Source organism: Hyperolius riggenbachi, chromosome 1 (assembly GCF_040937935.1).
Source record: "Hyperolius riggenbachi isolate aHypRig1 chromosome 1, aHypRig1.pri, whole genome shotgun sequence".
NCBI classification, from domain to species: Eukaryota; Metazoa; Chordata; class Amphibia; order Anura; family Hyperoliidae; genus Hyperolius; species Hyperolius riggenbachi.
In genome coordinates, this window is record NC_090646.1 from 264,833,997 (window position 1) to 264,860,861 (window position 26,865).

Below are 26,865 nucleotides of genomic sequence, written 5' to 3' on the forward strand. Positions count from 1 at the left end.
AATTCCCCTTTATGATCGTTACCTTGCCTATCACAATGAAGCAATGACCGCCGGCGATATGAGTGTCTCGGGGGAACACCCAAGATAATAAGGTCGTTGCTTCATTGTGGACAGACCATATTCGATCAGCTGCACACTCAGTCACTGTTGTTCTGTCATTCAGCTACCTCAGCCCGACCATATGGGCTTGAAAACCACCATCGCCTGCACTCTGGTCATGGTGCGCACCAGTCCAGCACGGCTGTCTCAACACAGATAGCTGTTTGCGGTGTGTTACAAAGTGAGTTTGATCTGTCAGTGTGAAGCAGTACTCTAATTACGCTCTCTGATTGATGTAAACACATGCAAGATGTTTTAACCAGCCTGGTGGTATGGACGAGCTCAGCTCGTCCATCACCGCCGGAGGCTGCCGCTCAGGCCCTGCTGGGCCGATTTTCATCAAATAAAGTGCAGCACACGCAGCCGGCACTTTGCCAGCCCAGTGTGCTGCCTGATCGCCGCCGCTCTGCGGCGATCCGCCTGCGAGCAGCGGCGAAAGAGGGTCCCCCCAGCCGCCTGAGCCCAGCGTAGCCGGAACAAAAAGTTCCGGCCAGCGCTAAGGGCTGGATCGGAGGCGGCTGACGTCAGGACGTTGGCTGACGTCCATGACGTCACTCCGCTCGTCGCTATGGCGACGATCTAAGCAAAACAAGGAAGGCCGCTCATTGCGGCCTTCCTTGTTTATTCTGGGCGCCGGAGGCGATCGGAAGAACGCCTCCGGAGCGCCCTCTAGTGGGCTTTCATGCAGCCAACTTTCAGTTGGCTGCATGAAATAGTTTTTTTTTTATTTAAAAAAAACCCTCCCGCAGCTGCCCTGGCGATCTTAATAGAACGCCAGGGTGGTTAAAGCACTTTAGGCTTCCAATTTAGCAATAAAATGTGATTTCTGCCCTTAAAACACTGCTGTGCGTCAAATCCTGATTTTTCACGGGGAGTTTTGGCGTGTATCCCACTCCGCCATGCCCCCCCCCCCCCCTCCAGGTGTTAGACCCCTTGAAACATCTTTTCCATCACTTTTGTGGCCAGCATAAATGCTTCTAGTTTTCAAAGTTCGCCTCCCTATTGAAGTCTATTGCGGTTCGCGAAAGTTCGCACGAACTGAAATTTTGCAGCGGTTCGCAAATCGAAAATCGGAGGTTCGAGCCATCTCTAAAAAGATACTTTTATTAGTAATAACGCATGAAAGCAGTTTAAATTTGCATTGGATGTGGCATACTTTCTTAGTGACAACACAATTTTTCTTTGTCAGTTGATAAAGGTAGCAGATTAATGTAAATGCAACAGAACAGTCCAAGCTAAACAACTGCAGAGATAGTCTGAAAGAACAGATTGTTTGCTTACTTTTATCAATCACACAATACAGTGTTGGTTTCACATAAAATGAATTCAGTTTTTACACCTCATGTTTAAAAAAAGCTCAGTCAAGAAGAATTACCCACAACTCACCACTAGATGGTAGAATTTCACAACACAACAGAAGCTAGAAGAAAACTCAATACAGTTTCTGAAATGGATTTGCATCTTTGATATGCTTGATGGAAATCAGGTATTCTATAAACCCTTACTAATAAATATACTATTGTAACTCAAAAAAATCAAGCAGAATTCCTATTTTTCAGTAAAAATATAAATACAGCATCTTGTATTGTATTCACTTCTGTACTTTGTAAGCCATGTTTACAATAACACAGGCTCTCTTGATACTTTTTCACCTTAGTTAATGATGATAACATTTTCAGCCTCTCTCTGTACAGGAAATTGCCTTTATTAGCATTTAAAGCAAGAGTTGTTTTCTTTTCCTGTAACATCTAATCAGATTTTCCTAGTTTTTACATGCCTACTGTAGAAATACCATGGCCTTTGTAGGCATGTATTGCCTACCATAGTAGTAATACCATGACATCTGTGGATTGCCTAACATATGAATACCGTGGCATCTGTGGACTGCCTACCATAGGAATGCCATGGCATCTGCAAATTGCCTACCATAGGAACACCATGGCATCTGTGGACTGCCTACCATAGGAATACTATGGCATCTGTGAGCTGCCTACCATATGAATACCATGGCATCTGTGGACTGCCTACCATAGGAATACCATGGTATCTGTGGATTGCCAACCATAGGAATACCATGGCATCTGTGGACTACCTACCATAGGAATACCATGGCATCTGTGGACTGCCTACCATAGGAATACCATGGCATCAGTTGATTGCCTACCATAAGAATACCATGGCATCTGTGGACTGCCTCCCATAGGAATACTATGGCATCTGTGAGCTGCCTACCATATGAATACCATGACATCTGTGGACTGCCTACCATAGGAATACCATGGTATCTGTGGATTGCCAACCATAGGAATACCATGGCATCTGTGGACTACCTACCATAGGAATACCATGGCATCTGTGGACTGCCTACCATAGGAATACCATGGCATCTGTGGATTGCCTACCATAAGAATACCATGGCCTCTGTGGACTGCCTACCATAGGAATACTATGGCATCTGTGGACTGCCTACCATATGAATACCATGACATCTGTGGACTGCCTACCATAGGAATACCATGGTATCTGTGGATTGCCAACCATAGGAATACCATGGCATCTGTGGACTACCTACCATAGGAATACCATGGCATCTGTGGACTGCCTACCATAGGAATACCATGGCATCTGTGGATTGCCTACCATAGGAACACCATGGCATCTGTGGACTGCCTACCATAGGAATACTATGGCATCTGTGGACTGCCTACCATATGAATACCATGACATCTGTGGACTGCCTACCATAGGAATACCATGGTATCTGTGGATTGCCAACCAAAGGAATACCATGGCATCTGTGGACTACCTACCATAGGAATACCATGGCATCTGTGGACTGCCTATGATAGGAAGACCATGGCATCTGTGGACTGCATACCATAGGAATACGATGGCATCTGTGGACTGCCTACCATAGGAATACCATGGCATCTGTGGATTGCCTACCATAAGAATACCATGGCCTCTGTGGACTGCCTACCATAGGAATACCATGGCATCTGTGGATTGCCTACCATAAGAATACCATGGCCTCTGTGGACTGCCTACCATAGGAATACCATGGCATCTGCGGACTGGCTACCATAGGAATACTGTGGCCTCTGTGAACTGCCTACCGTAGGAATACAATGGCATCTGTGGACTGCCTACTATAGGAATACCATCGCTTCTGTAGAAGCATAAGGCAGCCTTCACACTTATCCCTGTGATTTTCGGCCATGCTTTTTTTTCATCTCTGTGATTTTCCGTTTTGCCATTTTTTGGTTCTGAATTTCATTTTGCTTGCACATGTTTTATATGCAAATTTTCAGAATGCAATTTTTTCCTTCCTAACAATGAAGTTAATTTACATGAAATTGTACGTAATTAAATTAAAATTTGCAATTCCATTAGCTTGCTTGGTATAAGAATCGTATGTAAGAAAGAAAAGAAAACATGCTAGTCACATTTTCTCTGCATATATTTGCATCCGGGAATGTGCACAGCGCAAGTCTAATGCGATATCATCAAGCCAAGCATTAGATGTGCGACAAAACGCACATTCCCCATATTATGGATGTGTGAAAGAGGTCTAAAAATACAGTATATTTTTCTTTTGAATTCTTTATGGTCCTCATAACTGAAGCTGAAGGGGGGTGGTGGAGGGCATGTTATTTGCATTAATATTTTAGCACTAAAATATGCCCAATTTTCTCATTTCAAAAATGTAGGAGGTCTTATGCAAAAGGCAATAACAGACCCTTCAGACTGTATTTGTGCTGTTGCCATATTCTGTGTATATCTATACTCTTCCTCATCAAATCTCTGCTTCTGTGGGAAAAAAAAACAGGAAAGAGGGTCTTGCATTTCTTTCTTCTACATCTGGATGGCTGAGGGTGGCGCTATATTCACAGATGTTTGCACAGGCACTGTTCTGTATGTGAACACTTAGTGGAAGCGCTTGTCACAGCAGATTACTTAGCTTGCAGATTCACCCTTGCCCTCAACTAGGCTTTAAAAACATCAATTACCTTAGCCCAGCAGGTCACTGTGCATACACATCATTCACACACTAGGATTTGGCAAAGGCAATGTCCTTGTATGGCATGACTGAGGGACAAGAAAGGGCAAACATTCTGGAAACTGGCAAATGCTGACACTGCACATCCTTAGCATTTTTTGGACTGCATAAATAAAGGCGTAATGAAATGAGCAGTCAGAGCACACATTTTAGTACTGCATGTGACATGTGACACGTGTGCCACTATCACTCAGGATTTATGGTTGGTAGAGTGCATTATTATTGATTTATAAAGAGCACATTACTTACTACATGTATTTGGAATTTCTGTCTGATCGACTACAATTTGGGAAATTGATTGGAATGGTACACTTTCCAAAAGATTGACTGGGAATCTGCTCATTACCTTTACAGAGCATGTAAGGTGTGATCATGTGATCTCAGCCAATTTAAAGAACACCTGACCCGAGGACACACTATTTAAAGTAAGTACAGAGGTATGTTCATGCTGAATCCACATAGCTCTGTGCATCGTCTGTTACTGTCCTCATTTACCCCTGTCCTTGTAATCACTCCTTGAAAAATCTGACTTTTGGCTAAAATCAAACATTCAGACAGAATAAAATAGTGGGCCGAGTCTTACTGCTATGCAAATTACGGCTTTGCATAACGGGAAGGTAGGGTGGCACCCATTAAAATAGCAGGTGCCTTCCCTCCCTTTGCTCTCATTGCCGCAAATCGCGTCTTTTCGCATTCAACCATCCCCCCTGGTGGTGCCTTACCCCCCCCCCCCCCCCGGTGTCTAACCCAATCCCCCCCCACCGCAGAGCTGCGATTTGCAGCAATGAGAGTAAAGTTGGCCGCAGGGAGGCGCATGATATTCGGTGCCTGCTATTAATCGAGCGCCTCACCACACCCAAATTTTCTCTCATTGCCGCAAATTACAGCTTTTATAATAGGAGCCTGTAGTGACCCCCGTTCACCCAAGGTGCCTTCTGTGCCCTATACACCTGTTTCGCTGTGCCGGACCATGAAGCCTTTGAACTGAGCATGTTAATCTTGTTTATTGGAAGACAAACAAACACAGAATTGAAGTAGCATCCTATACAACTTTCCAACATCTCCACGAGTTTACCTTCATTACTCCTTATTACTAATTTTTCCCACTTCTTCCCCCATCCTCTGCCAACATAACCGGTTCATATCTGTGGCATTCAGAATGTGTTATTATATTATGTAAAAGTGTGGAAGTTGAATGTGAATTCTCAGGATCTGATGAAGGTTTTTCACTTATGAAAAACTCTGCTAACTACAAACTACAAAATAGAATAGCATCAGTTACAGGACTCCATTTAAAAAACGCCTATGTAAAACCCAGCATAACATTCCATGTATACACTCTTACTAGTAGAAAACAATTCCAGAACTCCAGAAATGCAAGTCAAGATGTCAAGTCAATGATGCAGCAAATCATTATAATATGGAATCTATACTTCCTAACGTATTGATTTTGCGTTCAGGATCAGATATTTTCCCCATTTCATTTTTAGCATGATCGCTCAATACCAAATTCAGTGGATGTTGTTATTAATGTCATTGTAATGAATCATCTACTATATATGATGTTCATTTTTAAATTAAACCTAATATAGCAATACAATTATATGTTAAGAAAAACTTGCAGAGAAATTAGAGTGAAACCTACCAACATTATTCCCTGGTAAATAAAGGTAAATTGCCTTGCTGTGTTATGCTGATCTTCTGAATTTCTTTGTATTATCCTTTGCAACACCCATGCAGCCAAAAGAAAAACCAGTAGGAAGCACCCAATAGTATATAAAAGAGTTAAAAACTGTTTAAAAGGAGGTAAAAGTGGCAAATGTTATCAGCACAGTGACAATTGTTCCTCCAATATCATGCCTCGTAAGTGCCTAAATGGAGCTCTGAGTGATTTCATAGGACAATGTCTACAAAATCTGTTGTCTTTCACTGTGCTGTGATTGTAAAACTTTCCATTCACATTCAGAACAGATCATCCTTGGAATGCATAATTCTTTGAGTGATTGGAATGATCTTCTTGGAGAGTGATCATTCAAACCACCAGAGGGTTTCCGGAGTGGTGACAGATGCTCCCCATAATCTATTCAGTGGATGCTTGTTCAGCAGCCTCAGTTTGTTAGAACCCCTTTTATATCTGCCATTTATTTTTTTTTCCTCAAGTTATTGAAATACTAAGCTGTCAAGGGCTCCTGGTGTCCCTGTGTTTTTTGTCTTCCCAGGGGCTCATTTTGAACTTCTAGGATTTCATTCAGTATACAGCCAATGGGCCGGATTTGAGTTAAAACACCTGACCTGCATATTCCGCCTGGGCTAACAAGTCAAAGGATTAGAGGCCGAGGATTGGCACAGCAGCTAATCAAATAACTGTTGTTAAAAGGGAGAAAAAAAATCCATATCGCTCTCCTAACAGGTTTCCCTTAAACAGTATGCATACCTTTTAAACAGTTTCCGCTTAAAGCCTCCAGCATAATTATTTATTTTTGGTTTTGTACCGTGGCAAAAGGAATTAGAACCTTTTCTGAAATTTAAGGGACTTCTGTGACCCAAATGAAAAAAAAGGGCCTTGACAGGGAGTAGGTAGATCTATTAAAAATGCCTTCACCAGAGTTAGGCTTTAAAGGGACTCCGAGCAGTGCAGAAACTATGGAAAGATGCATATCATTTTAAAGCTCTCTTTCTCCTCTTTCCAATGATATATAATCCGCCGCCATATGCCTTTTAGTTTTAGCTATTTTCCCGATTGAAATTGCCGCGGCCGCAATTTCAATCGCAAAAATAAAGAAAACTAAAAGGCGTAGAGTGACGATTTAGGTGTCGCCAGAAAGAGGAGAAAGAGAGCTTTAAAATGATATCCATCTTTCCATAGTTACTTGTATTACACAGGACGACACTTTCCCCAGTGTCAGCAGCTCCATTCAGCAGAAAAAGTCGGCCTGTGTAATACAATGTAACTATGGAAAGATGGATATCATTTTAAAGCTCTCTTTCTCCTCTTTCTGGCAACACCTAAATCGTTGCCCTACGCCTTTAAGAAAATAGCGAAAACTAAAAGGCGTAGGGCGGTGGTTTACATATCATTGGAAAGAGGAGAAAGAGAGCTTTAAAATGATATGCATCTTTCCATAGTTTCGGAGTCCCTTTAAGATGCTTGGTACGGTATCAGGCAAACTGGGTTGCAGCTTCTGGACAAAATGGGCGCCACTATAGACTTTAATTGAAAATATCGGCAAGCCGGGGCCAAAAAGGAAATTCAGGCACCAGGTGGTGCCCGATGCTTATTGTTCTTTGCCGTTTTTCTCTGTTTTTTTGTTCAGGGGGAGAGTTAGGCATCAGAAAGAGTGTTTATACAGGGGGGCTCTTGGGCTCTTAGAGTTAGGTGTTGGGAAGGAGGATTGTGCAGAGGGGTAGGGTTAAGCATGACCATGGGGTCTAAGGGTTAGGCACCACAAGGGGGGTTTCAAGGCTAGGCACCACTAGGGAAAGGTTCTGTGTGGGTACAATTACTGATATTTTACTAACGAAAATAACAACTTAAAATAGTAGAGTATTGGTAAATTAACTGATATTCTACTATCGGCACTGTTGCTGCGCCCGATTTTCCATGGCACCCAAAATTCACATACGCGCTTGGTACATTCCATTCAGAATTATATTTCAGGAACAAGTTGAAGGCTATACAGTAATTTAGAACATTAGCTTCAAAGCCACTTTCCTTTCCCATACTTTATAATGTGAGACCATGTGTGCTGTGTAAGTTATCCTTATGTCTAATTATTTATTCAAGCAAATATGAATGCATAAAAAATACTAAAAGAGCCAGGCAAGTGCCTGCTTGTACATGTTGTGAATATGGTATCTGTGGCAGCAGTGCCAGTGGGATAGCTAAGGAGCGGGGGGCCCGATACAAGGTTTACAATGGGGCCCCCCAAGCACTCTATACATAACAATTGATACGGTGCACCAAAACCTGCCAATAGCAACCACAGTGTCAGAAGGGGATGGGGAACAGTTTGGTAATGATCACTACTATTCAAAGTATCTATAAAAGTGATTATTATGTGCACAGGTCCAATAGAGAGCTAATACTGTAGTTGAGGGAGGGCCCTTCGGGGGCCCTATGGCCCAAGGGCCCCGATGCGGTCGCAACCTCTGCAACCCCTATTGCTACGTCCCTGAGCAGTGCTATTTTATCCATTCTACAGCCTTTCTTACTTCCTATTCTGCATATACTGTTTTCTATGTATCCTTGTGATGCAGTTTTGTAGCTGTATTTGAGGCTTCTCTGATTCTCCGATGAAATTTTACCACCTCCCAGAGGACACTAATGATCAAATAAACAAACAAGAGATAACCATGTTTTAAATGTTTTTCTATTACTGTGGTTAGGAAGCATAGTCTGCAGCATGACGGTGCTCTCCCACAATTAATTATTGAAATCCCTTAGTAAGGAGCCAATTAGCCTGATTTACAGACACAGCGATTTTGCTGAGCTAGGAACTTGTTTTCTACCATGCAGAGCTGTTGGTAATTGCTAAACCATGTGTGAGAAGCAGACAAGCATTCAGGGAGACCAATGCACATTCACTGCTTAGTGTAGGCAGTAAGTCTCACCATAACATTTAAAGTGTACTGGATATCAGACACAATGGCCTCAATTCACTAAGCTTTATCAAACACTTTACAGAACGTTTGATAAGTTACCTCATGGGTAAAATCTCATTTTGAATTCACTAAGTAAGGTGTTATATATTTATCAAATGTTTTATCGATAAAACGTTTAATAAATCTATAACACCTTAGTGAATTCAAAATTAGATTTTACTCATGAGGTAAATTATGAAACTTTCGGTAAAGTGTTTGATAAAGCATAGTGAATTGAGGCCAATTTGTTCCATAATCCCTTACTGAGCAGTTCACAAATCAGGTGGACTAAGGTGCTATACTGTATGTCAGGGGCAGCCACAGGATATTATAGGGAAAAGGGCAGATACAGGCTTTGGAGGGCAATGTGTTTTCATGTGATTATCATACTGTCTTTCACTGTAATGTTACATGACCGGGTACTGTTCTCTGCCGGACTGTAAGCACTGGCTCCATTCACCACACTGCCAGCTGAAGGCACAGCACTCATTATCCTTGGCAGTACATCAACCAGCCAGGATGAGGCGGTAGGGTAGCATCCTTGGTTTGGGGTTACTATAAGTCCAGGGACCAAGATGGGCTTGGTCATGTGGTCTGTGGCCATGTAACAGGCATCTCTTGCTTATTCTTTGCTATATAAACTAGGAGGAAGTTAACAAAACCCCTGCAGTGAACAAGAATGTTTAGTTTTCCCTTGTAAAAAATATTTGCAACATCCACACATTCAATTCAATATTTGTTACATATTATTGGGAAATTGCAGGGAGGAATTAATGTAATGAGCCACCTGTGAGCACCTCATAGCTAAGGTGCTTACCCTTTCTAACCCCAACAGCTTTGGATTGCTTCCCTTCAAATGCACTGCATGGGTAATGCAGGAAGAGGCCCTTCTATCCCAGCTGCTGCATCAAGAGGCATAATGGCATTTCGTGAACATACCTCTTTGTGTCTGTGGACAGACTTCTTTGATGTTGGCTGATACTATTAGAAATGATATGACTGTATAGGGCAGCGAGTTATTTCAGCAGCCTGACCCTTGAATGTTTTTAAATGTTTTAATGCAAATAAGCACACTGATTACATTTATGGTGAATGAAATACCGGTATTCAGGACATTAACTCATTCAGATCCTCTTTTTCCCCTGTTTTCATTTTAATGTCCCCTGAGAGAAAGACTGTGGTGGTATTTGGAAAATATCATGGACAACACTGCTTGGATATGAATGAATGAAATTTGGGTTAGCAGTAGTATCTATTCTTGCTTTTAATATGTACAGTACTGCTTTTTTGTAACTAGCTGGGCCCGCCCCACAGCAATCCCTATAAACGTATTGTAATCAGTTTCCCTCACAGAAGACTAATGCTGAGGTCCTGAGCTCAGGTTGAAGAGCAGGCAATGCTGTGGGGCTCAGAATATCAATAGGTATGTTGCTGTCTTGCTTCATGGTAGAAACAGAATCACAGGTCAGGCCAGGTTACATTGCTGCTGAGAAAAGAAATAAAGTGCTCTCCACCAGAATGTTCTTATAGCAAACACTTATGTATTCCACTGCAATATTCCCTTAGAATTGTCTGTACTTTCCATGTGTAATTACGAGCAAGCATTATGTTGTTTTTATGTTCTAAGTATATAAAAGGAGTTTGTGGCAATAGTTTTGTGGGAATTACATAGCTTACATAATATTTTCTAGTACCAGCAATTTGCATGTGAAGTACATACACCTGCAAGGTCCAATGTGCTGAACAAAACAATGCTGTTTACTTGGTGATAAAATTGTATGAGGCTATATAGTGTGTGTACTTTAGCCTGCCATCTGCTGTCTGCTGATTAGTTCTTCATTTCTACATACAGAAATGCAATTAATGGATCAGTGTCTTGAGGAAGAACTATTTCCAAGCCATGCCTATACTCACGGAAAAAAACTAGACTCACAGAAATCCTTTCTCAGTTTATCAGTTTGTTCAAGCCTTGCATCTAAGCCTTGTCAACTCAGCTGACATTTTTATTCTGCAAGCATTTTATGGTGACCTAATAAACCATCGCTAATACATCTTTTGAAATATAATCAGGAAAAGTACAAATATCAATTAAAGTTGAACTACAATATCTACAGATATAAATGTGTTGTTTCTGTTACTGCAAATTTAAAAAGAGCATTAAGCTAGGTACACACGTTGCAATTTTCCGACAGATTTACTGTCAGATTGATCATTTCCAACATGTTCGATCAGATTTTTTGAATGTTTTTTTCATAAAGTGAATTACCAATTACCGACAGCTCCGTAAAATACCAAACTCGATAAGTTGATTTCAGGATTCATCAAAGTTATGTACAGCTGTTAGCGAGCATTCGGTAATCATTCGGTAATGATGCGATAAAACGGAAGAAAGTGCAATTCATGAAAATGAAAGTGGGCGTGGTTTAGCGTTACATTTAGTATTAGTTATCTCCTTCACTGCTCTGTCGTTATTCCTGTCAGATCATTGCTGACAGAGAAGATGGAGTAATTTGAAGTGGTTAGGTATCAGCTGATAGTGATTGAAAGGCGCAGAAGGGCAAGAATAAGGTCTAGAACCATATCAATTTGCAGAGAATGGATTTATTTGCTATACCAGGACTTCTGCATTTCTCTTGAATCATCTTGTAAGAGAACACAGGCAGTGCCAGGGTTAACTAATTTGCTAGCTGCACTATATTTTTTTAGAAAAGGCTCCTATCAAGCCGTAGCTGGCGAAATTGTGGGATTGTCCCAAGCCACTTCTAGAATCCTGGTCCAGGTGTTAAGCCCTATTCGGAATGTTGCTAGGACTGCCTGTTGTTGTTCAAAGGACTGCCTTTTTACCCACAATTCCACAGGAATCTTATGGCCTTGTGTTTAATTACCTCTGTAAAATGGAAATATCGACACGTTACCGAATGGTTACCGATATTATATTGAATTCACACCGAATGCGGAAAAACCCTGATGAATACAACTAGAAATTGATAAACTTCGACTTAAGTAATTTAACAAACTGGAAAAAGTTATCTCAAAGACAATGATGAATCGAGGCCCATGCCTACTGTGAAACATAAAGGAGGCACAGTTACAATTTGGATATACCTTTCTCCATATCGCATGAGCTGATTGAGTCTGTGTGCTTGCTCTTCCTGTTCATCAAGCCAGCACCTATTCAGTAAGGCGTCCTTGGGCTAGACTCCCTAACACTGCTACTGCCTACTAAGCACGCACTAGTGGCTGCATCTCAAGCGCTTTGAGGCCGCCAGGAGAAAAGCGCAATATAAATGTTATTTTTTTTCTGTGCCAAAGACAATAAAATCTTTAGACTAGATAGATTAGACATTCTGGAGTGAAACCTACCGTGCAGTGTCAGAAAGCTCTGTTTCTGCTACATGTTATGGAAACTTTAATAGAGTAATGATCTAAAGCAAACAGCTGAAAGAATCCAAGAATGGCTAAGAGCAAAGTATGATTATCTGGAGTTGTCTTCTGTGAGCCCTGATTTGAACCCTATCAAACATCGATGATGATAACTGAAACATGCAGTCAGTAGAATGTATACTTCAAATCTGACACAGATCAAGCAGTTTTCTCAGCAACTGTGTGCCAAACATCCTGTTGCCCTCAATCAATTCACCTTATCTCCACAGTTGTTTTGTCTTTCACACTCTTCGATTAAAAAAGTACCAAAAAGTGGCTTTAAAGACATTTAATTGATAAGGTGTGAAAATATCACCTCTGAGAAAACTTAGGACAAAAAGTTAATTAAATAAGTGCCAAGGAGAGCTACAGGTATTGCTTATTTATAGTGATTGTCTCTAAAGATTTTGCAATAAAATATTATTATTATACATTGTAAAAATAAATAAATATTATTATATAGCATCAACATCGTTACAGAGTATATATAGTCTTGTTCACATTCTAATTTAGGGGGAAAAACAATTTACTTATCTGTATGTTTAACTTATCTGTATGCTTTTTGGGCTGTTGGAGGAAACCAGAGTGCCTGGAGTAGAACATACAAACTCCTTGCAGATAGTGCCCTGGCAGGGGTTCAAAACAGGGACCCAGCGCTGCAAGGTGAGAATGCTATCCAATATGTCACTGTGCATATTTCTACTAGCAGCAAATCATGGCCATTTTCCACTCATGATTTTGGATGCAAAATCACAGCCTATTGCGTATACCCCCCCCAAATTGCGTATACCCCCCCCCAACCCCCCCCCCCCCTACCCCCCAATAGTGTCAGCTTCAGTTTTCCACAGACTGCATCTAAATCCCGATACCATATTAGAGATGGCAATTCCAAGCTCACTACCGCCTAGTGGTGAGACCTGGGCAATGTCAAGTAAGGAATTGCCTGTTTGGGTGACATATGGTAGGGATTTTGTGGGCCCCTGCTACTACAGTAGCCATGAAGGCCTGACAGGAACTCTGAACATGATGGCTAAAGCAGAGCGAAGACTGTAAAAAGTTGCTGGTCTCCCATCAGAGGCCTCTTCGGGTGGCAAAACAAGGAACGCTGGCTAGATATACCAAGCACTGGGGTAACCCAGGTTCAATCAAAACGAGCACCGCTGCCCTGTGGTGGAAGTTGAATTCCAAGAGCTGAGGGAAGGAACTCCAACAGAAGATCAGTGTGCCTGGAAGCTTTAGGTTGGAGCCCCACCACCAGGATTGGGTGCTGAAGGTTAATAATCTACACACCTTAAATCAAATTATTACTAAAAGTGAAGGAAATCCAGACAAAGATGACAAATCACCATGGCATTGGTTTGGCACAGCAAACTGCTATCCCATAATACCCAGCATGATCTCTGTCCTGACAACAGCTGGCCATTGGCATTTGTTAATAAGGAGATGCTAATGCGTGCTCATGAACACGATCAATGTTGCAAACTCAATCCCTATTGGCCAGCTGACTGTCATGCTGGGCATTATGGGGTTGACCCATGCTGTGACAAACTACCATTCTTAGTGCCTATCAGTCTATGGCAAATCTTGAGGGAAGCCAATTAACTTGTCTGCATGTTTGTTTGTTTTTTGTGATGTGGGAGGAAACTGGAGTACCTAGAGAAATCCCATGCAAAAACTGATAAAAAACAAAACAAAAAGTACAAACGCCATGCAGATAGTGTCCTGGCCCAGGATTCAGACTGGGGTCCAGCACTTCTACTATCTTATAGTGGACATCTAAAAAATCCTGTGTAGGTTTATTGGATCACAAATGTTCTCCAGTCTCAGTAGATAAGAGGCACAGGACCTACCGTATTTATAAAGCTGGAACATTATTACTTCATGACATGGCTTAGTATTCATATCACCTCACAATTACTGCAAAGTGTTGTTTTCAAATGGCTCTTTGCTGTTGTATGATTCTGTGGAGTTAAGGCAGCGGAGCTGCAGAGATTGGATGTGCTCTTTATAAACGTATAAAATAAAACACCTGCCATTTCAGAAGAAAAGCTTTGGCAGCTTGCTGTGAAGAGGCTGAGAGAGCAGCACTTGAAGAGAGAGATGCAGCAACACAGACAGGTTTCTTATATAAGGTCCCAGCCATTGATGTTATAATGGTAGCAGCAGTTTAGTAGAGAAGTTAGTATGTCACACAAAATGAACATTTTGACAGATTTGGCTATTAAATAAAGGTGATGCGTTTGTCTTTCCCAGCATGTGTATTTAGCAAATTGTATTAGAATGGTCATGTCAGCAGACTTTATTGCAGCACATATATTAAATCAAGTGACCATCAACATTCTTTTCCAAATCTAAAAAAAACTTCCAACAAAAAAAAAGAGACAAAACAAAATCTTAAATAAAGATCATATATTTTTATGTGTATAATGTGATATGCCCTGGAAAAAACGTGTGACTACCCATATCTCTGAGCAGTGTATAGTCCGGAAATACTTCTAGTAATCTATATCAAGGTCCCCAGAATCCACCAGGTTAAGTGAAAGGTGCTCAGTATTCATAATTTATCGATGATTATTTATATTTAGCTAAATAAAGGTAACTGCGTGCAAAAATGTAACAGATGGACCTATACTGCACAACTATATACCATATATTATAAACCAAGATGCATGTTATGGCCACAGAACAATATTGCACATTAAGTTTAGTTTATATTCAGACCACTGACTCTCTACTTGTAACTCTCATACATGTAAAAAAAGGGCATCAGGAAATTTGGGTGCAAAAAACATCTCACCCTTGCCACCCTGTGGCAATTTTCCGGGCAGCGTTAGTTGCTGGTGGCCAAATTGGGCTGTTTTTATTGTAACTTGGGCTCTGTCTTTTGCAGACGGCCAATTTACTCACTGAGTGCCACTATCGACATAATTCACATTACACCCTATGGCGGCACCCAAATGCCCTTGGACCGCATGGTGCCCTTTTTACCTGTCTTGCTTGCAGAGAGCACACATAGAGCATGCTGGGGGAGGGATAGGTATAGCTACCTTAAGTCATTCCAGCTACCTGGACTCCATCCACTGCATAAGCTGCTCTGTCCTCCACTTATTAAATAGCAGGTTAGGGCCCTTTCACAATGAGTTTCTGAACATTTTTCCAATTGCAAGGATGCCGGCCAGGAATTGAGAATCCTGATACACCATTCCCCCTCCCAAGGTTCAAATGGACACGCTTGAAAAAAGTGCAGCCTGCTACATTTTTGGTGCAATTACGTTTAAAGGGACACTTAAGTCAAACAAAAAAAATGAGTTTTACTCACCTGGGGCTTCCAATAGCCCCCTGCAGCTGTCCTGTGCCCTCGCCGTCTCCCTCCGATCCTCCTGGCCCCACCGGCAGCCACTTCCTGTTTCGGTGACAGGAGCTGACAGGCTGGGGACGCGAGTGATTCTTCGTGTTCCTGGCCACAATAGCGCCATCTATGCTGCTATAGCATATATCATATACCATATAGCAGCATAGAGGGTGCTAATGTGTCTGGGAACGTGAAGAATCACTCGCGTCCCCAGCCTGTCAGCTCCTGTCACCGAAACAGGAAGTGGCTGCCGGCGGGGCCAGGAGGATCGGAGGGAGACGGCGAGTGCAGCGGACAGCTGCAGGGGGCTATTGGAAGCCCCAGGTGAGTAAAACTCATTTTTTTTGTTTGACTTAAGTGTTCCTTTATGCCTCATTCAATGGGACTCTGCAAATGCAAAAATCAAAGAGCGCATATACAGGAAAAAATATTGTGATCTTCCTGTGTGCTTTGCGATTTGTAGTGTGAAAGGGCACTTAGTATTGTAGTTAGTTAAAGAGGTTACTTAATTGTTCCATGTTCCTATACTATTGGCAATAAATTATTGTTCCTTTGGAAACAATTGTTCAAAAGTCTGTTTTGACATATTGGAGCCCTTCATCTGCATTGTTCTCCATTGTATTCTAAAATTTGCAATAAAAAGTTTGGGGGGAAAAAAAGAGGTTAGTTAAAGGAGTTAAGCAAACCTGAAGTGAAAATAAACTAATGGTAATGATTAGCTGTATAGTCAGCAAAGAATACTAATTGATTCATTAGAAGAGCTCACCTGATCATTAAAAAGACTAAAGCTAAGTACACGCATGAGAAAAAAGTCTTTGGAAAATGAAAGATCAAAGACCAATTTTACTACCTTAATGTAGTGTGAGGACCAACAGATTTTGAATACTAAAAGCTGGGTACACACAAGATAAAGCTTTTTGAAAACTAAAAGATTAAGGCTAAGTTCACAGTGGGACGTTAAAGTCGCACGTTAAAACAGCATTTAACGCAGAATAACTCACTGCAATGAAAAATCAATGCCCTGTTCACAGTGCACACGTTGCGTTGGTGTCTAACGCTGCACGTTAAGTAAAAGTACTGCATGCAGTGCGTTATACACGTTATTAGCTGCGTTGGACTGTTTGCACATGCTCAGTAATGACTTGGAAGCATACTTTTCATTGCCTGTATTTTTTACTGTATCTGCTGTATGCGACGGTAACGCTGCGTTGCCACTTTTTGGGCGCGTTGCGTTGTAAGCTTGCGGTGCGACTTTAATGTGGCATCAAAACGCAACGTCCCACTGTGAATCTAGTCTAAAGATCAAATCTGCAGATAATCTTTGTAAAAAAGTTCATAAAAAGACCTTAAAAGAGCCAGACGAAAGATATTTATCGCTTAATCTTTCAGATTCATTCTGGTGGATCTGGTCTGCAGATGACTGTCTGTTATGCAAAGTGTGTATGAGATCTCCAGATACCATAGACGATGAATGCATTTTGCAAGAACTGATCTTTTGCATGTGTACAGCATCTAAAAGATGCTGTACACCCACCAGATAAAAATCTTTTGCAAGCTGAGGAATGTAGCTGTTGCATAGGTTTGCCAGGGAGGTTTGTAAGACTGATCTTTCTAAGAAAGTAGCTGAGAAGCGCAGCTGCATTATTAACGTGTACTGAGCAGCATTTTTTTACTTTTTAAAAAACAAACTTCCCCATAAGGGAAGTTCATTATAGAGTGTGCCGCTGGGGGCGCGGGGCATAGGGGAAGCACCATTTCTTATCTACAAGGTGCTGCTCCATTGGCCCCCGGCCCATTCGGGATTCCCATCTTCTCAAGCCAACTTCAGCTTCTGCTGGCAATTGTAATTCCTGGCGCGGGTCATGCTTGTATGCCATGAGATGTAGTCCAGGAGATCCGAGTACAACGCCGTACTTGCATTTATTAGACCACATTTCCCGGCATGCATTGCAGCGTGCACGCACATATAAACCCCTCCTGGGATTACAGATGCATGGCAGCAGATGCAGTCAGCTTTTGAAGATGAAAAATCCCAACCAGATGAGCAGCACGCTATAGGTAAGTAATGGTGCTTCCCCCGACGCCCACACCGCCATCAGCACACACCATTATAAACCTCCTTTATAGAGAGTTTTTTTTTTTTTTTTTAAAGTTAAATAAAACACTGTTCAGTCCACTTTAAGATCTGTTTTAGAGAGGAAGTGACACGCATGGCCATTGTAAGAAGCTCCTCTAGAAGGGTCATAGCAAGACTTTGTTGGAAGTCGTCTGTCTTAAAGGCATGCACAAGAGACGTGCTCGGAGTCCCTTTAACTCTGAACTTCCCATCCTTTAAATAGATAAATGTATTATTTTCAAATGTAACTATAAAGGAAAACTAATGATGATAGAAAGGACCAGTTTGGTTTGAATGATAAAACTATGTCTTTGGTTTATGAATTCTTTGCGGTCTGAGTGACTAGAGGTGTGGCGGGGCGTGACTTACAGTTATCCCTCTTTCTTATCTCAGAAGGATGTGAGGTATGCGTTTACAAAACCACTGAATGAGAAATTGTACACAGAATTGACAAACTGGTTAATCATTAAAAAACATCTGCCTACATACAGTAAAGTACTTTCAACATTCAATACAGGTACTCCTACAGCTTGCAATAAAACACTATCAAAATTATATCACCTAAAGCACAGTGTGGTCAGCATAATGCTGTAAGGATCCCTCCTGTGGTGTTTTCTGTCCGTTGCAGTGGAGCTGCAAGCGGACAGTTCTGGCTTATCTGCTTGCATTCGGTTGTGCATTTGCAATGAGTCACATTGTCATTTGCAAGTGCTCTGCAGTTCTGGGCAGTTCAGGATGCTGGCATCATTCCACCAATTGCTTGTTGCAGCTGAGCTGCGGCCAGATAGCCCTGGTTTTCCTGCAGGCATGTTGTTACATAATACTGCATGTATCTCCTATGAGAGTCTTTCGCATTCACAACCAGCTAGCAAATGGTAATCAAGCCAGCTCAGGATTGAGTGATTACCTGTTAGACCTCGCCCATCATAGCGATCACTGGTCTGCTGGGCACTGTGCTGGACTGCTGGGCACTATACTCTGTATAGTTCTGTTATTGTAGTTCAATGTGACCTTATTACTTATGCTTTAGCTAGTTCTTGATACATATACATGCAGACTTGCTAATATATATCTATCCATTAGTTGAGTCGTTTGTTATTTTCTTTATTCGAGCCACAGAGATTTTACAGTTACTGTGTTAGCTAGTCTGTTTAGCACGTTTCGGTAGGTTGCTCTTGTCGTGATCACCTGTGCTTAGCTAGCATAGTTGTGTTGCTATTAGTTATGTTCTTTCCTGTAGTCTTGCCTGTGTGGATGCTTGCTGGTGATTTTTGTTAGCCTGCTTGCTCTGCTTCTGTGGATGTGACTGTGAGCTGCGGTTGCTACTAGTTACGCTCCAATCTATAGTCCTGTCTTGTATCTGTCTGTATGCTTGCTATCGCTAGGGCAGCGCAACATCGCACTGTGGGTGGTTAAAGTAAAACCCCCAAACATTATACTTGTGATTTGTAAACAGACAGTATTGCTTATGCACACAAGCATTACAAATGCATTACAAATGCCCATTTTTCTGTTCTCTTGCTTGGAGTTTTTAAGTTCCCTTTAAAGGAATTCTTTGGAATGTATTTATTATTAATACCTACAAATGTTCATTTGTTTCTTGTTTCCTGAATTAACTTGTTCTACAGCAGGTTGGATATAAAAAAGTAAAATCATACCGCTGTGACTTGATAAAGCCTCTAGACTCGTGAAACGACTGGCAGAGCAAAATATGCCTGGATTTATATTGTTATTTTTCAGCAGCGGTCATACACTAAAAAAGCTTTAGACTCAGTATAAAAAGCCCATGACTTCCACTAAATAAAAAAGACAGCCTCTGTTTGCTTTGTGTGTAACAACCCAAAATAATCCTGACAACAGCAGAAGTTGTGCCATTTAATGACTACACATTGTGGCAGAGAAGGACCATCTGTCTGTGTCAACATTTTCATTCCTAGACTAATTAAAAATGTGGTATGGGAGCAGCCTCCTAATTTCCCATTCATTGTCAAGCATGTCTTTATTACCAACGACGGCTGTGAGGGCACATGCATAATGATGGCAACAGGAATGTCTGCCACAAATACAGGCAATTTATAAACTCTTGCTAATCCTGTAAATTAATGTTGTCCCAGGGATGGATTTCTGGCCAGCCCACAAAGGCTTGGGCCCTGGGCGGCTGCTGCTCCTTGGACATGGAAGAGTAGCTGCAGAGTACAACAGAGGAGGCTGCAGAATACAAAAGAGGAGGCTGCAAATGGAATAGGGAGTCCTTTGTTAATGGGAAGCAATACATGGAAGAGAGAAGCTGCTGCCTAAAGGTGGCCATTCACAATCCAAATGAGTGTTTTGCAACTAAAAAAGTCTGAACGATTTTTATGCTTGATCGAATAAGTTGAAGAATCAAACCAATGTACCATACACTTATGACTGATTTTTTCCCCCTAAAAAATTTGGTGTGGGCTTTTCTGGCCGCTGTGTATGGCTAGGGGGGTTGTCTGCGCTACTCACAGACCTCAGATCAGGGTGACCGGAGAGGCGGAGAGAGGCAGAACAGCACACATGCTACCCGCCCAGACCCGTACACTTCACATGCAGAAGTGCCAAATGGATGGCACTTCCGCATTGAAGTGTACACGTCCTGCGAGTGGCTTTGTGCGCTGCTCTGCCTCTCTCCGCCTATCTCGATTTGACCGGCCAGAACCCGAAGTGGCCAGACTTCGGGTTCTGGCCATAACATATATGTGTGTGTGACCTGTATCATTAACATGTAACTACGGCCAAAATCTTGAATTTCTTATATTATTATTTAGTATTTATATTGTACCAACATCTTCTGCAGCACTTCAGTAAAGATCTTATAGGTATGTGTATCCCTGTGGGATAGATTTTCATTCACTGAATACTCTTGATGATTTTCTTAGGTGAGAAAAACAGCAATAACAACTGACTGATGTCGTAACCACTGTATATAAAATGTGTTTTGTTGCCATGTACAGTATGTCCCCATTAGAGGGAGTTCACTTTAGTTCCTGCTCTAAGCAACCCCATCTATGGTACAGGAAGTGAGCAGAAGTCTCCTCATGTCCTCAGACCGCAGTAAAAAAATCTGTCAGAAGATCTCATTCTTTCTTATACTCCTCAACACTTACTACAAAAAATGTGACTGCAGTATCACCTTTAAAGGGACACTTAAGTCAGGAATAAAAAAATCAGTTTTACTTTCCTGGGGCTTCTACCAGCCCCCTGCAGTCGTCCCATGCCCGCACAGTCACTCACGGAGCCTTCAGCCCCCTGCTGCCAGCTAATTTCATTTTCGCTGACAGGCCCTGACAGGAAGTCGGCGGGCTTTCTGCACCTGCGCAGGCCTAGCCACGCGTCTCCTTCTTCATGTTCTCATCCTCAAATGTGTCCTACACAGGCGCAGGATGCTATTGCGGACAGGAAGGCAAAGCAAAATATGCATGGTCCCTTTAGGCCCAATTCCAGGAAAAAAGATAAAAAAGGATTTTACCTGAGCAGTTGTAAGAAAATAGTAAAATACATTTTTTATTTGCTGAGCACTGTTCCTATTACATTCTGGGACACTTCTCATTACATCCTGTACAGGTGTCGAACTCCAGTCCTCAAGTGCCATATCCATGGTAGTATAGAGGATAGACTGAGAAATAGAGAAATCTGTTCTACATGATGAATCACCCCTTTCCTTATTCAGTCCCATCAATTAATTTAAACGGTGCCAAAAATGTGTGAGGCCCTTGAGGATTGGAGTTTGACATTCCTGCTCTACAGACAGGAAGTAAAGAAATCTCTCTAGAAGTGACACTCTCCAACTAGTTTTTATTGCTGCCCCTCATTTCCTGTCTACAGGGACGGATCAAGGGGGGGGGGGGGGCAGACGGGTCTCTTGCCCCAGGCGCAGTTTGTTGAATTCTTAAAAAGGCGGCAAAATTTGGATGGGGAATGGCAGTTTAGGCGCCAAAACCTGATCTTTAGGCACCAAAACCTGACCATTAGGCGCCAAAACTGGATGGGGAATGGCAGTTTAGGTGCCAAAACCTGACCCTTAGGCGCCAAAACCTGACCTTGCCCCAGGCGCAACTTGGTCTAGATCCGTCCCTGCCTGTCTACAGGACCACACATTGTAAAATAAAAACTACAAAGCTCCAGGGGGCAAAGGACAAAAAGGGAATGGAAAGCAATAAAACTCTTCAACATTTTCTGACCGTTTTTCATTCTATATAAAACGTCAATAGAAACATATCCAAACATTCTATACTTTGTACTTGTATAATAGAAATAGACATTACATGGGAGGAATATGTTGTGGTAAATGGAAATAGTATACAGTATGTCATTGGGAACACCACTGGAGAAAACAGCCAAAGAGATGGCTAAAGGAGCTTAACCACTTAAGGACCAGGGATGGTTTGCCTGATCTGTGCTGCGTGGACTCTCCAGCCCGCAGCACAGATCAGGATAGAGCCAGGGCGATCAGACTTACCCCCTTTTTTCCCCACTAGGGGGATGTCCTCTTGGGGGGGGGGGGGTCTGATCGCCACCGGCTTGCTGCGCTTTGCGGGGGGGCTCTTCAAAGCCCCCCTCTGCAGCGTTTTCGGCGCTCCGTCCCTTTCCCTCCCCCTCCCCCTGTGAGCGGCGCAGGACGGATATCCGTCCTGCGCATTGTAGGATAGGCTTCAGCCTATCATATGCCGGCGATCCCCGGCCAATCAGAGGCCGGGGATCGCCGTTCTGCCTTACTGCGCTGCTGCGCAGCAGCGCTGTGTGATGTAAACAGCGGGGATTTCTTTCCCGCGTGTTTACATTTTGCCGGCGAGCCGCGATCGGCGGCTCTCTGGCTGTTCACGGAGACACCCTCCGTGAACTGACATGAAAAGGCTGTTTCCATGGTAACCCACTTAAGACCTGCTGACGCCTATGGGCGTTAGCTGGTCGTTAAGTTAAGGAGCAGTCCATCACTTGACTAGAAGAACAATAGTAACAGAAGTTTTTCCCCCATCTTCCTCCGAGTGTCTCTGAGAAGACATTCATGTAATGAGATATTTCTCTGGGCAGACTGTAAGATCTGCCAGCAATGCTTAGCGGAACAGTTGTGTTACGTCAACCCAGGCAGATCTGTAGTGTGTGAATAAATTAGTCACTCTTCTGCATATGGCTGTTCATCGTGAAGTAGGATCTCCTTGCTCATTAGTCACTCATGACAAGACAAAAGTAACTAACACTACGGTGATTAGAAAGAAGAGCATATAATTTATTCAACCAGATTTATTTTACTGTGAGTGTCATGCTAGAAGGGCATTCCAGTCTAACCCCCTCTCTGTTCTTATTTTTGTGAATTATCTGCATATGTATTTATTTACCACCAAGAGTGCTACTTTTACCATAGATTGTGCACAGCATAAGCTTACAGCACATCACATGGCGAGGGCACTGCTAGGACCACAGCTAATGCAGCAATGGCTGAATAAAGTTTTATGTTGTTACTACCACAGAGAACCGATGCATTTTTCAAAAAATCCTGGGATGCTGCTATGCGAGTTCAAGGCTGAATACCCAGAGTTTCCATAAATTTATTACACATTCGGTCAAGATCACAATAAACATTTTATATACTACATAAAATGCCTATTTATTTACCTTAAGTTTTGTTCTGCTAGGTAAGAGGTAGGAAAGTCACACAATTCGGTAAGGTAAAATGAATGATGGTTTACCTTGGTCTATTGTTTGTTAATGTTGAATATGAGAATGAGAAAGTAATAACATTCCCTAATTGTTAAGCTGATATCAGACAACATAGCAGCCATTAAATATACAGTAAAACCTTGGATTGAGAGTAACTTGTTTTAAGAGCAAATTTTGACTTGATATACAAGCAAAAAAGTATACATGCGTCGTGTCATCACAACTGAGCCGATAATTCTTATCCCTTTGGCGCTGCTGGATTGTACTTAAAGAGACTCTGAAGCCAAGAAAAATAGTGCTTTTTATTTACCTATTCTCTTCTGCAATATCAGCTAAGATGAATCACCGCGGGAATGCGGCAAAACAAGGTCTGTAACCCCCCCCCAAACTCCCAGGGCCAAATCCACGACTTTCAAAGTTGTGGATTTTGCTGCCAAGGGACACAGAGCTTTGGGCTCTAGCTCTGCCTCCAGTACAGTCAATCAGCGCTGATAGCCGCCTCTCCCTGCCCCTCTCAGTCTTCTTTCACTAAGAGGGTCGGGGAGAGGTGGCGATCAGCGCGATTGACTAAACTGGAGGCAGAGCTACAGCGAAAAGCTCTGCCTCCTCCATGAAGTAACGAGGGATTTTTGTCCCCAGGAGTTCGGATTGTTACAGACCTTGTTATGCCGCGGGAATGTGGCGATTCATCTTAGCTGATATTGCAGAAGAAACGAGGTGAATAAAAAGCACTATTTTACTTGGCTTCAGACTCTCTTTAAATGTTGTGCAAAGTCACATTTCCATGAAATCCTCAAAAGTAACTGTCATTGGTTAAGTTCCTTGTTAAAGCCACACACACACACACACACACACACACACACACACACGCACGCACGCACGCACACACACACACACACACACACACACACACACACACACACACACACACACACACACACACACACACACACACACACACACACACGTGTATATTACAGGTGCTATTTAAGCGGACTATGATTATTATTAAGGCTGAGTCATAAGGCAATAAAACTCACCTGTCAAATGCTGGCTTCTCCCCACAGTCAAATGCATCTTGAAGCTCCTTCACAAGGTTTGCTTGACCTGGCAGCCTAAATAATCCCTCTTCTGTCAACCCCCGCTGGCGGATAAAGTCCACACACTGTTCCACCAGCATGGGGGCCAGCCGGGCGCCATACCTCTTCTCAAAGCGTACCGTGTCTTCCAATTTCTGACCAAATATACCTGCAACAAATAGACAGTGAAGAGTTTTCAGATTAATTCTGAAATGGAAACAGTCAAATGACAAGCGGTAAACTGTGTTTTTAGTAGTTTAAAAAAATAAAACTTTGCATTATTCTACTGAGATAGTAATTGTGTCACAACTATACTATACATAGCTGGAAAACACTGGAGAACAATGAGAACAAAGTGACTGACCCTGTTAAGGCCCATACTCACGGGGGACGGCCGTCGCCGCAACCGCGTGGCACGCGCATGTTGTGGCGACAGTTCCCCCGTGTGTATGATGCGCGCGCCCCGAACCGTCGCCCGTCGGAGCTGTCGCCAGGCGATTGACATGTTCAATCGCCGGCTACAGTCGTCGCCGCAACCTCGCCGGAACTGTCGCTAGCCCCGCATGTGTATGCGGGCTAGCGACAGCTACCCACACACACTACACGGAGCTTCCGGCGGGGGGGAGGAAACTCGGCGACAGCTTCCGCCGCATCGCTAATCCCTCTGCTGCCGTGTGGATGCAGAGGGATTTGGCGACGAGCTGTCGCCGAACTGCCGCCGAACTGTGTGCGGCGACAGCTACAATTGTACCCCCGTGGGTACTTAGCTTTAGTGTGGCTGCAATAATTTATGATCAGCATTTCTATTGTATGTGTGATCAGAAATCTGTTTACATGAAAAGGTGCTTATGAGTGGCAACAGGGCCAGGCTGCTTAGGTTTCCACCCTTGTATCAATCTACTAATAGTACACAAAATTACATCACTGGTCTATGAATCCCGCTACGACTGTATATTGGCATGCTAATATGCAAATCTCTACACAACTTAGACCCGAATACATGAAGACACCTTCCACATCTCAGATCAACAGGATGGAATTACTTGAATACCCCCAGAGTTCAACTCAAAACCTTTGGAGCCAAAGCCTGCTGTCATGCTCCTCTAGCCTTTGGAATGCCTTGCCACACCCATTCAAGACAGTTCAAACTCTGGAGGTGTTTAAATCAAAACTGTTTTGTCTGACATGTATGATCTCATAACTTTTTCCCTGTAACACATCACAAAGGTACCAATCTAAGGTAAGCTTATGCGCTTTGGGTCCTACTGTAGAAAAGCGCTTTACAAATGTTTTGTTGTTGTATTCACAATAATTTACTTACAAATCTTCAGTATAAAGTGAGGTGACTGCTATGATCTTATTGACTGTAACAGTCTTACTAAAGGAATCACAGATCTGGCCTCTAGTAAATGCATTAAAACGGTTGTATTGTATTTATGAAGCCTGTTTGTTTCTGTGGCATATAAAGTGAAGGGCTTGACATTGTGTTCCTTTTATACCTTCATGCATTTCAGGCAACAAGCTATATTTTATAAAAGCAATGTGGGGGTTTTAAATGAATATCACCAAAAATGCTATTGGTTGCTTAGTGATATACAGTATATAACCTGTGCTATAATTTATGCCTCCTTTTAGTGGGACCATTACAGTCAGGAGGATGGCATCAGAATCACCCCGATACCTACATCTTTATCTAGAGAAGTGTCACCCATTAACAAGACTTTAATTTGCCAGTGAAGACAAAGATTTTGATTTGCCGAGGGATGCTTTGTGTGCTTCATTGTTCTTGCCTGATTTTTCACTGGACAAGCCAACAACTTGAAGATTCAAGTTAACACAAAATTACTATTTTCACTTTGACGTCAAGTTCGATAAAAAGCAATGCCCATCCCTATTTACTAATCTCTGATAGCTATTATGTGGCAAGTGTACTCTACAGAGTGCAAACCTTCATTTTGGTGAAGGAAATCTCCCTGTTTACTTTGAAGTTATCAAAGACATTATTATTCTAGTATACTGTGTGAACTGTTTACTTACAATCTGCTGCCTTTCTAAAGTTCCATAGGCACATAAATACAATCCGTTATATTAATATAAATCTTATCAATGTGTGCTAATATTTTGAAAGCTTGTTTCTATGTACAGTTTGAATGATATACTGAATGTGCATAGGGCAACCATGTTTGCTTATTACGTATGCAGGATCTGTTTCCTGCTTGGTAGTGGAATAAAGCACATTTACTGTTCCTTTATCTGAATGCAAGTATTAAATTAAGTTTAGATTTACTTAAAAGTAGGCTGTCTATAGGGTAACCATATAAATGGTCATTCTTAAAAAAGATGGTAGCAAAATGTCCCTTTAATTTCACCTAAAAGTTAATGTAAATGTTATTATAATGTGCTAAGGTTGGGC

The 26,865-nt window shown here is 42.2% G+C and overlaps 1 protein-coding gene across 14 annotated transcripts in view; it reads right to left on the reverse strand.

Annotated features, from left to right (window-relative positions):
• Nucleotides 1-26,865, reverse strand: part of ARHGAP24 (Rho GTPase activating protein 24) — a 682,757-nt gene that overhangs the window by 27,699 nt on the left and 628,193 nt on the right. For all 14 annotated transcript variants that reach the window (XM_068233497.1, XM_068233498.1, XM_068233495.1 and 11 more), the window contains one exon: nucleotides 24,414-24,621. In XM_068233497.1, coding sequence (XP_068089598.1) covers nucleotides 24,414-24,621 — 208 coding nt within the window. The remainder of the gene's footprint in view (nucleotides 1-24,413; nucleotides 24,622-26,865) is intronic.